Consider the following 15,444-nt stretch of genomic DNA (forward strand, 5'->3'; position numbering starts at 1 on the left):
TGGGTTTCTCCAGCCACTCTGGGCGGCTTCCAACGGAATATTAAAATACAATAACCTATTAAACATTAAAAGCTTCCCTAAACAGGGCTGCCTTCAGATGTCTTCTAAAAGTCTGATAGTTGTTTTTCTCTTTGACATCTGGTGGGAGGGCGTTCCACAGGGCAGGCGCCACCACTGAGAAGGCCCTCTGCCTGGTTCCCTATAACTTGGCTTCTCGCAGGGAGGGAACCGCCAGAAGGCCCTTGGAGCTGGACCCCAGTGTCCGGGCAGAACGATGGGGGTGGAAACGCTCCTTCAGGTATACTGGACTGAGACTGAGGGATGGGGTTGAGCCCCAGGCAAAGACCAAGGCCCTGCAGAGTCCTTTCCAGAGTCCTTTTCCTCTGGCTTCTGGACCTCTCCAGAGCTCTCTTGACCAGCGGTGGAGCAAGCCAATCAGGCCCCAGGGGCAGGGCCAGCAGAGCAGGACGCTCCGCAGGGCCTCTGAGGAGTCTGCTTGCCTCCTCCCACTCAGCCACCCTACAGCTGAGGGAGAGGTGGTGGACAGACTGTTTGGGGCAGCGTGGAGCCCGTGGGCGCCCAAGCCACCGCATCACTCCCAGGAGAGACGCGTGGCTCGGGCGTGCTGCAGGCGCCGTGGCGAATGCTGCCCGCCATTTTGTCACCCCCCTCAGTGGTGACACTCAGGGCGGACCGCCCCCACCACACACCCCTTCTTCCACCCCTGCTCCTGACAACCCTCTGCCTGGCTCCTTATCCCCTAAGAACTTAAGAAGAGTCAGGCCAGTGCCCCATCTAATTAGAGTATCTAACTGATTTTTGAATTTTATTGCTATTCATGTTTTTATACTGTGTTTTATGCTGCTTTTATAATTAAGTGTTTTAAATTTGTTGTTAGCCACCCTGAGTCCGGTTTTTGAACCTGGAAGGGCGGGGTATAAATAAACAATTATCATCATCATCATCATCATCATCTGCTCCAGCATCCTGTTCTCACAGTGGCCAGCCAGATTTCCTGCGGGAAACCAGCAATCAGGATCTGAGCACAAAGGCCTTCTCCCCTCTTGGGGTTTCCAGCAACTGGGGCTCAGAAGCATCGCTGCCTCCTCGGACTGGGAGGGCGGGCAGAGCGTAGCCATTGTGGCCACGAGCCATTGATAGCCATTCCCAGCATCTCCAGGGCCCAGGGCATTTGCTAGGCCAGGAGCACCGTGGATCTTATATACTGTATTTTTCGCTCCATAGGACACACTTTTCCCCTCCTAAAAAGTAAGGGGGAATGTGTGTCCATCTTATGGAGCGAATGCAGGGGGGGGGAGGCAGGCAGGAAAAGCCCCCAAGAGCCACACACAAGCTTCGCGCGGCTCTTGCGGGCTTTTCCCCAGGAGGGAGAAGGGACTGACGTGACCAGTCAGTCCCTTCTCCCTCCTCGTAGAAAAGCCCACAGGAGCCACACACTCCTTAAAGGGTGTGCGGCTCCTGTGGCCTTTTGCAGGAGGTGGGGGGATTGCCATAGCTGCGCGCAGCCTCTCCACCCAGGGGAGGCTGCACAAGGCTAAAGAGGAAGCCAAGGCAGCGAGCGAGATGGATCGTGCTCGCTGCCTTGCCTTCTTTAGCCATGCTGGAGAGGTTTAGCTGGATGGATCCCGCTGGCTGTCTTGGCTTCTTTGCTTTTTGGGGCTGGGGGGGGGGGGAACCCGGGCTTCCCCCGCAGCCCCAAGAAACTCTGAGAGAAGTCGACAGGCTGCACTATTTTTTTTATTGATTTCCCACTCTAAAAACTAGGTGTGTCTTGTGGTCCGGTGCGTCCTATAGAGCGAGAAATACGGTAACTGGAAGGGACTGCAAGGGTCCAGCCCCTTGCAATGCTCTGAGGCTTGCTCTCTCTCCCCTCTCCCAGGCCGGCAGCCCCCTCTCGTCCCCCACCAGCTCCCTGACCTCCCCCTCTGGCGCCACAACACCCTCCCTCTCGGCCACCAGCGGCTTTGCCTCCAGCCCCAGCCAGCGGTCCCTGCAGAGCATTCTGGGTAAGCTTCCTGCCCCCCACCTCCCAGGTGGGCCCCACAACCTGTGCCGCTCGGAGGGAGTTTGGGGGGCGCTTGGCAGACCCCCTCTCCCCACCGCGCTGCTGGCGCACAGAGGTGGTTCTGCGTTTTTCAGCAGGAAGGGGGGAGAGGGTGTCCCTCCCCATCTCCTGTCACCCCCCTCACCCGACTCTTTGCCCCCAGGACCCAGCTCGGGGTTCCGCCACATCCAGGGGGCTGTGCTTCACCGCAACACCCACATCACCAACCTCCGGGGGCTGAACCTGACCACGCCAGGGGAGTGCGACGGCTTCTGTGCCAACCGGCAGCATGTGGCCATCCCACTGCTCTCTGCTGGAGGGCAGGTGGCTGTCTTGGAGGTAAGGGGGGGGGTGTTATGTACTGAAGTTCTCACCCTGGGCCAGCAGGGGGATACTGTAGATAGTTATGCAAATAAGGGATCGAAAGTGACGTTCAGTATTGGATAGTTTTAGAAAGTTGTTACAGTAACGTTGTACTGGAGCTCTATATAAGCAGGCTGACTGAACCCTTCAGTTCAGTTCTGTCCTGGCCTGTGAATAAACAAGAACTGTTTGGAGAATCGCTGTGTTGTCTGATATGTTCACCCACAACTTAACAAGGACCATGACGGAAGGGGCGCCTTTCAGGGGCAGCTGCCCAGCCGGATGCCCGTCTGCATTGGCAGAGCCTCATAGGAAAGCCCCCCCCCAGGTTCACAGCCAATCGCCAGCCTCACACGCGTGAGGCTCAGCCTCCAGGAAGGGCTGAGAAGGACCCAGGGGAGTGGCTGCCAGTCAGGGTGGGCAACACTGGATTAGATGCCCCACTGCTCTGGCTGGGTGGCAGGCAGATTCCGGTGCCTTCCATCTTTGGTCCTGGGCCCCTTGGTCCCCAAGAGCACCAGCACCCGCCAGCTTGCCCACTGTGGGAATTTTGTTGGTAGTAGGAGAGGATATTAATTTTTTTTTTTTTTTTTACCAACAACAAAACACAAACAGTGAAAACAAACAGTGATACCCCCCAGGCGGCTGATACATTGGGTATACATAATCAATAATAGCATATTCAAATCAACCATATGTACAATTCTCTATACCTTAACACTCCTCCTGCCACAAGGTTTATTTAACTTGTAACATTTTAATTGCCCCAATTTGTTGAAACCTGCCCAAATAATTCAATATCTTCTCAAACCAATCCTCCTCCTCCTCACTGACCTTAAATCCTTTCATTTTATGTATCTTCACAGTTAAAATGAAAGGGTTTAAGGTCAGTGAGAAGGAGGATTGGTTTGAGAAGATATTGAATTATTTGGGCAGGTTTCAACAATATTGATTAAATATTATCCTTCCTCACTCACGCTAGTGAGTTACATATGGCAGAGCTCGTTCCCCCTTTTACACAGCAAGCAGCTAGTTGCAGATTCGTTTTAATCTCTTTAGTTAAGCAATCCAATCCGGCATGCCCAGATTGGAGTATATTCCTAGTAAGACCCCTTTGATTCCCTCCTAAAAGAAATAAAGACACAAGAGTCTTCCTTATAAGTAATGAAAAGTTTACTCACATTCAGTTCACAGTTGGATCCCTGAAGGCAGGCTTTAGCCTGTAGTTACAGATACAGTGTGGCTGACATCCTTGTAAGGATGGGCCCATGTGCTGCTGGCTGAGAGCCAGCAGACAGCATCAGGACCAGTGGCCAAAATGGAAGAGAGGAGCATCAAGAGAGGAAGAGGGCTGTCTGACTGGACCTTTTGCGGGGTCTGCAAGGGTCCCGCCCACCTACCTGGTCACACACAGGGGGAGGATGCTCCCGACCAGGTGTAACAGGAAGTTCAACTGGCTGGATCAACACCCCCCTGTCTGTGTCCACTCTAGGCAGACAAGGAATGTTGTATTTGACTGCTCCAATGGATTACATCCCATACCCACTGGGGCGGCAGAAGTGGGGTGCCCATGAAGGCCCCCGTCTTGGGGGGAGGGCAGAGGAGAGCGCCCCCCGCCTGCCTTTCTCAGAGACTCACCCTGCCCTCCTCCCCAGCTCTCCAAGCCAGGCCGCCTCCCAGACACATCGCTCCCCACCATCCAGAACGGGACGCCTGTCTCCGACCTGTGCTGGGACCCCTTTGACCTGCAGCGCCTGGCGATTGGTATGTGACCCACACACCCACCCCAGAGCAGCTACTGGGCCCACCAAGAAGCCACCCTGATCTCCGGACTTCCTGTGGGAATTCCCAAAGCGAGGCTGCTCCAGAGCCCTGTGCTCTCGTCTTGCCTTCCTGCGTCGTCTGGGCTCAGGTCCCGGGCCGGGCATCAGGGTGGGGGGTTCTCTGCAGCCAGGGTCACCCTCAGCATGGCACAATGGGCTCTCACACTTGCCCCCTTGTTTCCTCTGGCGCAGCTGGAGAAGACGCCAGGATCCGGCTCTGGAGGGTTGAGGAGGGAGGTCTGCAGAAGACAATCCTGGAGCCTGAATTGGTTCTACAAGGTGAAACTGCCCCTGCCCCGCTTTTCTGTTTTCTGTTTTTAATTTTTTATTCATTTTTCATTTTCATTCATTACATACATCTCAAATTATTAACGTTTACTGTATATTCCTCCCTCCCTCCCCTCCAAGACTTCCCCCAACTTGCGTTTCTGGTTTCTTTCTATTTTCACCCACTTTGCTATCTCTCAACAGAAAAGGTTATTAATAACATAACATCAAACCTTAAAAACATAAAAATAAAATTAAATACATCATCTTATTCCACTATCTTCCAAGCCTTTCCTGATGCTAATAATGTGGATGTTTATTTAAATGCTGCCATCAAGTCTATTGCCTTTCTTTGTTCCTGCAAATATAAGATGAATGGTTCCCAATCTTTTTCAAAGCCTCTGTTGTCTTTTTCTGTCATTTTTGCCAGTTCTGCATAGTTCATCAACTTCTCTTGCCATTGTTCTTTAGTTGGTATTTCTCCAGTCTTCCAATTTTGTGCAATCAACATTCTTGCTGCTGTGGTGGCATACATAAATAAAGTCCTCATTTCTTTTGGTATGTCTTGACCTAAAATACCTAATAAAAAGGCTTCTGGTGGTTGTTGTTTTTACAAAAGTTATTTTTAACATTTTCTTCAGTTCATTGTATATCATTTCCCTGCCTGGCTTTTCTCTCCCTTGGTCCTCTGGCCGGAGGGGTTTGGCCAGCTTAGAGCTCAGCTAGCAGGCGTCTTCTCTCCCCCCCCCCCCAGGCCACACGGAGAAGATCTACTCCATCCAGTTCCACCCCCTGGCTGCGGACATCCTGGCTTCCTCATCCTATGACATGAGCGTCCGGATCTGGGATCTGCGTTCTGGCGGGCAGGCGCTGAGGCTGGAAGGACACAGGGACCAGGTAGGAAGGCCCAGCAAGCAGCTTGGCTCTCTCCCTTTCTGCAAGGGGGGCAGCAGAACCAGCAGAGGGAGGTCTCAGCCCCCTCCATGCGCCACCAGTTCATACCAGACAGCCCCCCCCCTGGTGACTTTACCCCCATTTGCATACTTACAATCCACAATTTTATATTTAAAAAGCATTTCCAGGTGGTATTGCAGTGTATGAGAATGAAACCAAGAAAGGAGCCTGTAAAAATTATAATTCCAAGCGGCTAGAAAGGAAAGTTAATACAGTGGAACCTCAGTTTTTGAGCGTCTCGGAAGCCAAACGATTCAGAACCCAAATGCTGAAAACCTGGAAGTGAATGCTTCCATTTTCAAACGCACCTCGGAAGTCGAACGTCTTCCGAGTTGCGTTTCTCTATTTTCTCAATCGGATTTGCCGACCGTCCGTTGCACCTTGGTCGTCGAATGTTTTGGAAGTCGAACGGTCTTCCAGAACGGATTACGTTTGACAACTGAGGTTCCACTGTATTACAAAGGCCTGTCTAAAATGAAGTAAATTTTTCAAAAGGCAGGGAGGGAGGGAGGGTTCCTGCCTCACCCTCTAGTGACAGGGAGTTCCACAGGGCACAGCGTGCCATGTTAAAATGAAAGCCAGCCGAGACTGGGAGCCATGTGGGGAGGCACCAGAAGCGCCCCTTCAGAGGATGTTGGACCTGGAGGGAGCCCCCTGATGCCCAAGGATTGGGACTGGCCCAGCCCTCCAGAGTGCAGGGACTGACCTCTTTGGGGCCTTTCAGATCTTCAGCTTGGCCTGGAGCCCCGACGGACGCCGCCTGGCCACCGTCTGCAAGGATGGCCGAGTGAGGGTCTACGAGCCCCGAAAAGCTTCCCAGCCCCTGCAGGTGAGTCGAGGGGATGCTTGGCAGGAAGGTGAGGAGGGGGAGAGGAGGAAGAAGGCCTCTTATTCAGGAACGGGGTGGGGGGGCATGTTCTCCCTGCTGCCAGTCAGTGCAGGCAATGCTGGGGTGGCTGGACCGTTCTTCTGACTCTGTGTCAGGCAGTTTCCCAGGAAGGGAGGGCTTGGCAGAGAAGCAGGTGGCCTCACCCCGGGGAGAGTGCCAAGGGTCAGCTCTGGAGGGCTGTGCTGGCAGCCACTGTTTCCTGTCTTGGGGGGGGGCACCTAGAGAGAAGCCGTGGCCCCTGCTCTCTGAGGCATCCATGTCTCTTCACAGGAAGGCCCAGGGCCCGAAGGTGGACGGGGCGCTCGCATCGTCTGGGTTTGCGGAGGCAAATACCTGCTAGTGTCGGGCTTTGACAGGTAATAATAATAATAATAATAATAATAATAATAATAATAATAATAATTTATTTATATCCTGCCCTCCCCAGCCAAAGCCGGGCTCAGAGCGGCTAACAACAATAAGAGTAACACAGCATTCTAAAATCAATTCATTCTAAAATCAATTCAGAGTCAAATTAATGGCAAGCATTGGGCTAGAGTTCTATGAGGATTACAGAAGGAGAGAGGGGGTCAGACTGTGCCTTGGCCAAAGGCCTGGCGGAACAGCTCTGTCTTGCAGGCCCTGCGGAAAGATGTCAAGTCCCGCAGGGCCCTAGTCTCTTGTGACAGAGTGTTCCACCAGATTGGGGCCACAGCCGAAAAAGCCCTGGCTCTGGTTGAGGCCAGCCTAACCTCTCTGTGGCCCGGGATCTCCAAGATGTTTTTGTTTGAAGACCATAAGGTCCTCCGTAGGACATACCAGGAGAGGCGGTCCTGTAGGTACCAGGGTCCTAGGCCACATAGGGCTTTAAAGGTTAAAACCAGCCCCTTAAACCTGACCCTGTACTCTACCGGGAGCCAGTGCAGCTGGTAGAGCACTGGATGAATGTGATCCCGCAGTGAGGATCCTGTAAGGAGTCTCGCCACGGCATTCTGCACCCGCTGGAGTTTCTGGGTCAGTCTCAAGGGCAGCCCCACGTAGAGCGAGTTACAATAATCAAGCCTGGAGGTGACCGTCGCCTGGATCACAATGGTTAGGTCAGGGCGAGAGAGGTAAGGAGCCAGCTGCTTAGCTTGGCGGAGATGGAAAAATGCCGGCTTCCCCCTCCTTCCACTGCTGCCTCCCAGGAGCCCCAGCCGACCCCCATCCCAACAGCATCTCCTCCTCCTACAGCCGCAGCGAGCGACAGCTCTCCCTCCACCCGGCGGAGTCTCTGGGGCCACCGGTGGCCACGGTCGGCCTCGATGTCTCACCATCCACCCTCATCCCCTTCTACGACGCAGACACAGGCGTGGTCTTCCTCACAGGCAAGGTGAGCGAGGGGCCCTGGGCCTGATCCTCCAGGAGCGGCAGCAGCAAAAATGGCCTGCAGGGTCAGGCCGGGGGGGGGGGGGGAGAAGATGCTGAACCCCGTAGCAGCAGTGCAGAGGTGCTGCGTTCCACTTCCAGCCCAGTGCAATAGGGGGCCAGTCTGCAACCGGACAGAATTAGAGCATCTTTCTGCGGTGTTGTTTGTTGCTGAAGTCAGCAGTTGTTGCCCCCACCAGGGGCTGGGCTGGGTGAGCAGGCCTTGCTCTTTCCTTTTGCTCTTTCTTTTCCTTGCAATTGTTTTATTTTCATTTCTAATATGCAACAAATGGGACGCGGGTGGCGCTGTGGGTTAAACCACAGAGCCTAGGACTTGCCGATCAGAAGGTTGGCGGTTCGAATCCCCTCGACGAGGTGAGCTCCCGTTGCTCAGTCCCTGCTCCTGCCAACCTAGCAGTTTGAAAGCACATCAAAGTGCAAGTAGATAAATAGGTACCGCTCTGGTGGGAAGGTAAACGACGTTTCTGTGCGCTGCTCTGGTTCGCCAGAAGCGGCTTAGTCATGCTGGCCACGTGACCTGCACACCAGCTCCCTCGGCCAATAAAGCGAGATGAGTACTGCAACTCCAGAGTCGGCCACAACTAGACCTAATGGTCAGGGGGGTCCCTTTAGCTTTTTAATATGCAACAAGCAATAACAACAACAAAGGGAAAAGATCAAAGCTAGAAAGGGGAAGGAAGGATGAAAGGAAGGAAGGAAGGAAGGAAGGAAGGAAGGAAGGAAGGGAGGGAGGGAGGGAGGGAGGGAGGGAGGAAGGAAGGAAGGAAGGAAGGAAGGAAGGAAGGAAGGAAGGAAGGCCTTGAGGAGAGAGGAGGGAGTGGGTGGAATTTCCAAAAACAGCATTATATTTACAGACGGTGGTCCTTCAAAAGCACATGAGCCAAGGAGCTTTCTCCATAGGAGCCTTGACGGAAGGGTGGCTTCAACGCATTTGCTTGAATAGATGCCAAACTTTAGAAAACCCGCTCTTTGTTTTTCGGGTAGCACAGGGTCTGTTTTGTTAACTTTCCAGATCTGGGGGTGGGAAGAGTCATGCCAGCCTCCTGGCGCTGAGTCCCGGAGGGGCTTGGCCACCGTGAGCCTGGCTGGGTGAGCAGCCCCTTCTGACCCTGAGGCCAGCCCAGGCACCCCCTTTCTAGGTACCTTCCCTGCCCCCATTCCTTCTGACTTAGATCCCAGACCACCCCCCTCTTGCTCAGGGAAGGCAGGCCACCCCCCGCACTGCAAAGCCTCTTCTCTCTGCCACGTGTTTAGGGTGACACCAGGGTGTACATCTACGAGGTGGTCCCAGAGGCACCCTTCTTCCTGGAGTGCAACAGTTTCCCGTCCTCTGACCCGCATAAGGTAAGGTGGCAGCGGTGCGGGGGGGGGGGATCTGGGCAGCAGTTATGTCCCTGGGAGAGATGGAGCCACGTGCAGTAAGGAAAGTCACCCCCCTTTGCCCCGGGGGAGTCTTTGTTTGATTCAGTCCACCTCTCTGGGCTTTCCTCTGCAGCCATGAGGGCTGTGGCTTGGTTCCTTAAAAAAGGGAAAGAATGTGGATTTGCAAGATTTGGAGGTGAGGAGGAAATGTCCACAGAGCAGCTGTCAGCGAAATCTCCTGGCTCAAGTGGGGAGGACCCCTGAATTTGGAGTGGGGGCCAGGGAAATGCAGGGGTGGGAGACAGAATGAGCCGGAATCCAGCAGCCTCTTGAGCTGTTACTGGGAATGCCAAGGGGGAATGCCAGTCCCTGTGACCAACCAGAACTGCCCTTTGGGGCAGTGAAGTTCCAGGGGGCTGACTCCTCCTCTCTGCCCCCTTATCTGGCCTGCAAAACCTGCTTCTGGCCTGCCCTCTTGTGGCTGTTCTGGGCAGAGCACTTGTGGAGTTACTAGAGTCACAACCCCAAGGGTTGAGTGCAAATTGGCGTGTGGCGGGTGCCCAGATGTGCCCCCTGCTTCACTTCCAAAGACCCTGGGAGGCGCAGAGGGCGTTGTTGCGCCCTTGTAGCCGCGCTCTGGGAAAGGTGTCCCCGCAAGGTCCTGACCTCTTGACTTCCGCAGGGCTACCAGTTCCTGCCCAAGACGGAGTGTGACATTCGGGAGGTGGAGATTGCCCGAGCCCTGCGCCTCCGCCAGACCTCCATTGAGCCCGTGGCCTTCCGGGTGCCCCGGGTGAAGGTAGGGTACTGGGCCTCTGGGCCCTTGGTCTCTGGCAGGGGAGGAGGAGGGAAGGCTCGGAGTATAGAGGCAGCACCGCGAAAGGTCTCGTCACCCTCCCCGAACAATGCCATGCCCCGTTGCCCTGCCCACCTCCAGCCACAACACCACCCCAAGCTGGCATCTCGGCAAGCTTCCCAGAGTGACCCTGCTCCTTTTCGGAACAGGCCCAGCCAGGTGAGGATTCGCAGTCAGACCTGAGTGTCTCAGCGTCCATCACTGGGCAGGGACCAAAAGGAAGAGAGACAAATTACTCCACTCCTAGCTATCCCAGCTAGGAGCCAGCCAGAGCCCTCTCCTCCTCTTCCAGGAATTTGCCCAATCTTTTAAAGCCATCTAGCTTCCTGGGCATCCCTGCCTCTTGTGGGAGGGAGTTCCACAGATTCAGGGCAGATAAAAGGAAGTACAGCTTCACCTGGCACACAGGTGAAGTGAAGGACATGAGGCAGGAGTTGATAACGCAGGTGAGCTGCAAGCAAGCTGCCGGCCAGCTCTGTGGAGGCTCCTTTTATTGACACAATATGCAAACCCAGGCAGATACATTTTGGGCTGTGACCTTTACACATCTTCCAGTCCCGCGATCGTGGGGTGGTACAAAGCTATTTTGGCACCTGTTTCCACTGCGTCATTTCCCCCTTGCACAGGAGACAAAGGTCTCAGAGACAAAGGTCACAGACAGGACACCACAGACTACTGAGATGGCCAAAGGTTAGACAGAGGGCAAGATGTTCAGACAGCTGTGGCTTTATCTGTGGGGGGAGTGTGCTCCGCACCCAGCGATCATTCCTACATACAGGGAAACTATGGAAGCAGCTGCCCCTGGAGCCTTTGGTGGCCCCCCAGCCTCGATGACTTTAAGCAGCCCTCCCCTCCATGATTTTGTCTCGTCCTCTTTTAAAGTCAGGGGTCATCATCGCTGCCTCCTGTGGGAGAGAGTTCCACAGGTTAGGCTCTGCATGAATGAATCCTTTCTTTCTCTCGAACCTTCCCACCATGTGGGGTGTGCAGGCTGAGTGACCCACGGACTGATGCCCTCTGTGCTCCTGTCCTGCCCCTTCTCCCCATAGAAAGAGTTCTTCCAGGATGACCTCTATCCTCCCACGGAGGTGTGGTGGGAACCGGCCCTGTCGGCCGCCGCCTGGCTGGGCGGCTCTGACGGTCAGCACCGCAAGGTCAGCCTCCGGCCGAAAGACATGACCCCAGGTATGTGGCAGGGGGCGAGGGGGAGCGCATCAGCGGGGGGGGGTGTGCGTGCTGTTGCAGAGAGTTCAGGGTTTATAGAATCATAGTGTTGTAGAGTTGGAAAGGACCCCTAGAGTAATCTATTCATTTATTTTTTAAATTTTTATTGGAAATTTTATTTACAACATAACATAAACCCCCACCCCCCAATACAGAAATCCACCCTCATTAGACCTGAGTATAACATACAATAAGCATAACATACAACAATACAAACAACCAAATAAAAGCCTTCCTTTATCCTCTATCTGGCTCCTTATTTACTTCTTATAAGCTGTTTCCCTTATGAATAATTATTAAGATTTTTCTAATTATAACTTAAATATCCACAAAGTCTCCTGCAGACATTAATCTAAACAAGTCCAGGTATGTATTTTAGGGCACTGTTTTGTGAAGTATACTCTGCATTTCCCCCATGCTTTTTGAAATTCTTGTCTAGTGTGGTCTCTAATTGCCTCTGTTAATCTAGCCAGTTCAATATACTCTAACAGTTTGCTTGCCATTCCTTTTTTGTTGGCACAATTTCTTTTTTCCAGTTTTTAGCAATTAGGATCCTTGCTGCTCCTGTGGCATAGAGGAATATTTTCTGATCTTCTCTTGCTATACCTGTGTCCGTTATCCCTAGTAGAAAAGCTTCTGTATTTTTCATAAAGTTATACTTAAACATTTTTTTAAGCTCGTCATATACTATATTCCAGAAGCTTTTGGTTTTTTCACAGGTCCACCAAACATGTATAAGTGTCCCCTCTGTTTTACCACACCTCCAGCACGGATTTGTTTTTATCTTATACATTTTAGCTATTTTGGAAGGTATTAAGTACCATGTATAAAACATCTTGATTAGATTTCCCCTCAATACTTCACAGGCTGTAAATTTCCAGTTCTTTCTCCATAGTTCTTCCCAGAGAACCCCTAGAGTCATCTAGTCCACCCCCTCCAGTGCAGAAATCACAGCCAAAGCATCCCTGGCAGTTGGCCACCTGAGCTCTGCTTAAAGACCTCCAATGAATCCCTTTTGGCCGCCCTTTGGCTGGCTGTGTGAAGGGGTGGCATTGAGGAAATCACAGCGGTAGGAATAGAGGACCTTTGCTGGGGGCACAGCATCTCAGAACACAGAAAGCCCCCCCCCCCTGCTGGGTTTCCCCTCTGGCCATGGAAAGGCCTTTCCTGTGTTGGGGAGACCCCAGGTGGGCTTGTGGCTGAGGAAAGGGCCCCCTGGCGATCTGCCTCCATGCCCCTTCCGCCACTGACCTGCCATGCCACCTCCTTCCGCAGTGAGCGAAGCCCCGAAGGAGGCTCCCAGCCGGAAATACGTGCCATCCTCTGTCTACCTGGAGGAGAAGTCGGACGAGCAGAAGAAGGAGGAGGTGAGAACGCTGCGGGGCTGGCAGCTCTGGCTTGGGGGGCAGGGGAAGGAGGGGAGGGGGCTGGCAAGCTCTCCCTGATGCCCACGGCCTTGTCACTGGGGGGGGGGGCGAGGCAAATGCAACCTGGGGAGGCACCTCAGACTCAGCAACTGCATCTCCCATCCAAAAGACCATGGAGCGGGTGAGAGGCAGTGTCGCGTAGTGGTTAGTGTCCGGCTAGGACAGACGAGGGCTCAAATCCCCACTGGGTGGTGAAGATTGCAAGGTGACCTCTCAGCTGAGCCTTCCTCACAGGGTTGTTGGGCGGATTAGAGAGGGAGAAGGAGAACCACAGCTGTCCTCTTGAGCTCCTCAGGGAGAAAAAGGAGGGATAGAAATATACCCAACAGAGAAGTGTTGCGGGGGCACCATGAGGAGGGGGAAGGTCTTACGGTGGCAGATGCATTAGCCCTTCTCGCGCCCACATCCTGGCAACGGTTGGCTCCCCTGCAGCTCCTGAATGCCATGGTGGCCAAGCTGGGCAACCGAGACGACCCCCTGCCTCAGGACGCCTTCGAAGGAGTGGATGAAGAGGAGTGGGTAAGAGCTGGGCAGGAGCCCCCCAGAAGCGCCATGCCCGGGGGAAGAGAGCCGTGCCCGTCCGCCTGTGCCCATCCTGGTGCCTTGGGGCTGCTTCCACCCCCAGCTTTGCACTGTAACCCACCAGGGGGCTCTGCTGGTGGGAGTTGTGGCCCAAAAGGCACCCACTGGGAGTTCTGTGGGGGAGGGGGGCACTCTGATCTGATCCTCTGCAGCTTTGCCCATGTTCCCCCTCCCTATCCCAGGGCTGGGCTGGGGAGGGCTGTCAGGACCTCGTCCTACACTCGAGTAGGACCCTGGCAGAGACACATGCCCGACTGGCATGTTCCCTGCCTCCTGGTCGATTGTTTGGGAGCTTCAAAAGCTTTCTTCAGCCCGAACATCACAGTGACCGATGCCAACCGACACCGGCACACTTAGGGATCCACAGAGTCTTCGCAGCTTGCGCAACAGACCTCAGCAACTCAGCATTTTGGCTAATCTACTTTATCTACATATAAACATACACAGAGCACTGCAACATGGTTCCCTCTCTCTCTAGCATCAGACAGCAAAGGACAATAGTCCCACTTCACGGAACACAGTAATAAAAACATCCTGTCTCCGTCACTTCTCACTTTGTGGAGTCAAAACATACACCGTCATGTGAAAGACAAAAATCCCATGACTGCAATCACAGAGCAGGAATTCTAACGGGCTGGTGGCCTCTGGGGTATCTCCCGTGTCCCTTCCCCTCCCAAGTTGGCAAGGGTGGTCTTGTGGGCAAGGGTGTCCTTCCCAGCACCCCCAGCGCAAGAGACGCCCCAGAGCAGTGGCCAGTTTGGCTTCTCCTATCCATCCCTCCATCCCTCTTCTCTCTCCCTTTTCTACTCCATAGGACTAACGGCGGACACTTCGACCAGGGACCGCATGCAGTGGCCTTACTGCCCGGATGACCCTCTCCTCCGCGGACTGGAGGGTGCCCAGGCCTCAGGCCCCCCTGGGAGGAGCAGGCTGACTTCCAGGCTCCTCTCCCCCCCCCCCCGCGCCAACACTGCCACCCTGGGTTGGGCCACCGCCTGCCCACACCTCGACAAAGATGCCAAGGAGATCCTGTCCGCCGAATCTTCCTTCCTCCCCCTGGACCCTCCTTTGTCTGGGCTGCTGCCCCACTTCCTGCCCCCCAGGCAGAAGTTTGCCTCGGCTTCCACCTTGACAGTCTGACCGGCACTTCTGGCTGCTGAGCCCAGGTCGACTTTTGGAACTGCCCTGTGCCTGCCAGGCCCCCAGCCCCTCTGGAGGGCCCATCCACGAGGGACATGTGGCTTTGGGGGTCTCCAAACTCATTTGGGAGCGGAGGAAGGCTGCTTGGGGGGCTCCTTCTGCCCCCTGCAGCTCTAGGGTTGTCTTTCCGTCACAACCGCGCCCCGAATTGTTTCGCCAGGCTTGTCCTCAGAGCAAAGCTTGCCTTCTGTGTCTGCCCTGCCAGTGTAACTTGAAAGAATGTCAATTTCAGCTCTTTTGCCTCTTGTGTCTGTTATTCAAAACACCAGCCTTCTCCCCAAAGCGACTCTTCTCCCCCCGTCCCAGCCTGGTAGACCTTTCTGCACCCCGGAACAGGTGCTGGTGTCATACATGTACCTGGAGGCCCCCTGTGGCCCCCACATGCCTTACAGACCCTGGTTCTGCCTTGCAGACTTTTGGGCCGGTGGGCTGTGGCTTCTGTGCCTGGGAAAAGGGGCGCCACTATCCCAGGGGAAAACTACTTCTCCTCACTTCCTCCTCCATGACAGCGAATGCCTGCCTTCCTTAGTTCCTGCGCGCTGCTGCCCTTGGGCCTGATCCAGCAGGGCTTTTCTTCTGATCAAAGTCCAGAAGCAGCTGGGTCAGGTCAAGAAAGAAGTCAGGCTCAGGAATCCTGGGTTTTTCCGGTGACAAATCCTGGGCTCATCCACGCAGGAGATTTCTGTGGGTTTGAAGCCCCTCGTGCCTCAATTCCTTTTGGGGTTGCCCCATGATCTCCTCCTCCAACAACTGGCAGCTGCTCTTGGCCCCCATTAAATTCAGATTCATCCCAATCCAGGAATAATCGGACAAGAGATTTAAATCCACTATAAATGTGCGTGTAAGAGGACTTTGTGTGCACTGGAGCACATTGTAAGCATGGGGGTTTTTCCACCTGGGGACAGTCCTCACCTGTCTGTACTTTCTATACTTTCATTTTGCTCCTGTCCTTCCAAAGCATGGGTAGGCAAACTAAGGCCTGGGGGCTGGATCCGGCCCAAGCACCTTCTCAATCCAGCCCGCAG

The 15,444-nt window shown here is 54.2% G+C and overlaps 1 protein-coding gene across 2 annotated transcripts in view; it reads left to right on the forward strand.

Annotated features, from left to right (window-relative positions):
* CORO7 (coronin 7) overlaps window positions 1-14,654 on the forward strand; it is a 101,584-nt gene extending 86,930 nt beyond the window's left edge. For both annotated transcript variants that reach the window (XM_053364111.1, XM_053364113.1), the window contains exons 15-28: window positions 1,901-2,027; window positions 2,229-2,404; window positions 4,084-4,192; window positions 4,444-4,530; window positions 5,273-5,415; window positions 6,197-6,301; window positions 6,632-6,717; window positions 7,574-7,712; window positions 9,023-9,112; window positions 9,813-9,929; window positions 11,036-11,171; window positions 12,486-12,577; window positions 13,070-13,156; window positions 14,034-14,654. In XM_053364111.1, the coding sequence (XP_053220086.1) occupies window positions 1,901-2,027; window positions 2,229-2,404; window positions 4,084-4,192; window positions 4,444-4,530; window positions 5,273-5,415; window positions 6,197-6,301; window positions 6,632-6,717; window positions 7,574-7,712; window positions 9,023-9,112; window positions 9,813-9,929; window positions 11,036-11,171; window positions 12,486-12,577; window positions 13,070-13,156; window positions 14,034-14,039 (1,500 nt within the window). In that variant the 3' untranslated portion in view covers window positions 14,040-14,654. The remainder of the gene's footprint in view (window positions 1-1,900; window positions 2,028-2,228; window positions 2,405-4,083; window positions 4,193-4,443; window positions 4,531-5,272; window positions 5,416-6,196; window positions 6,302-6,631; window positions 6,718-7,573; window positions 7,713-9,022; window positions 9,113-9,812; window positions 9,930-11,035; window positions 11,172-12,485; window positions 12,578-13,069; window positions 13,157-14,033) is intronic.
* The last annotated feature ends 790 nt before the right edge of the window (window positions 14,655-15,444 follow it).

The sequence above is a fragment of the Podarcis raffonei genome, chromosome 14 (genome assembly GCF_027172205.1).
Source record: "Podarcis raffonei isolate rPodRaf1 chromosome 14, rPodRaf1.pri, whole genome shotgun sequence".
Lineage (NCBI taxonomy): Eukaryota > Metazoa > Chordata > Lepidosauria > Squamata > Lacertidae > Podarcis > Podarcis raffonei.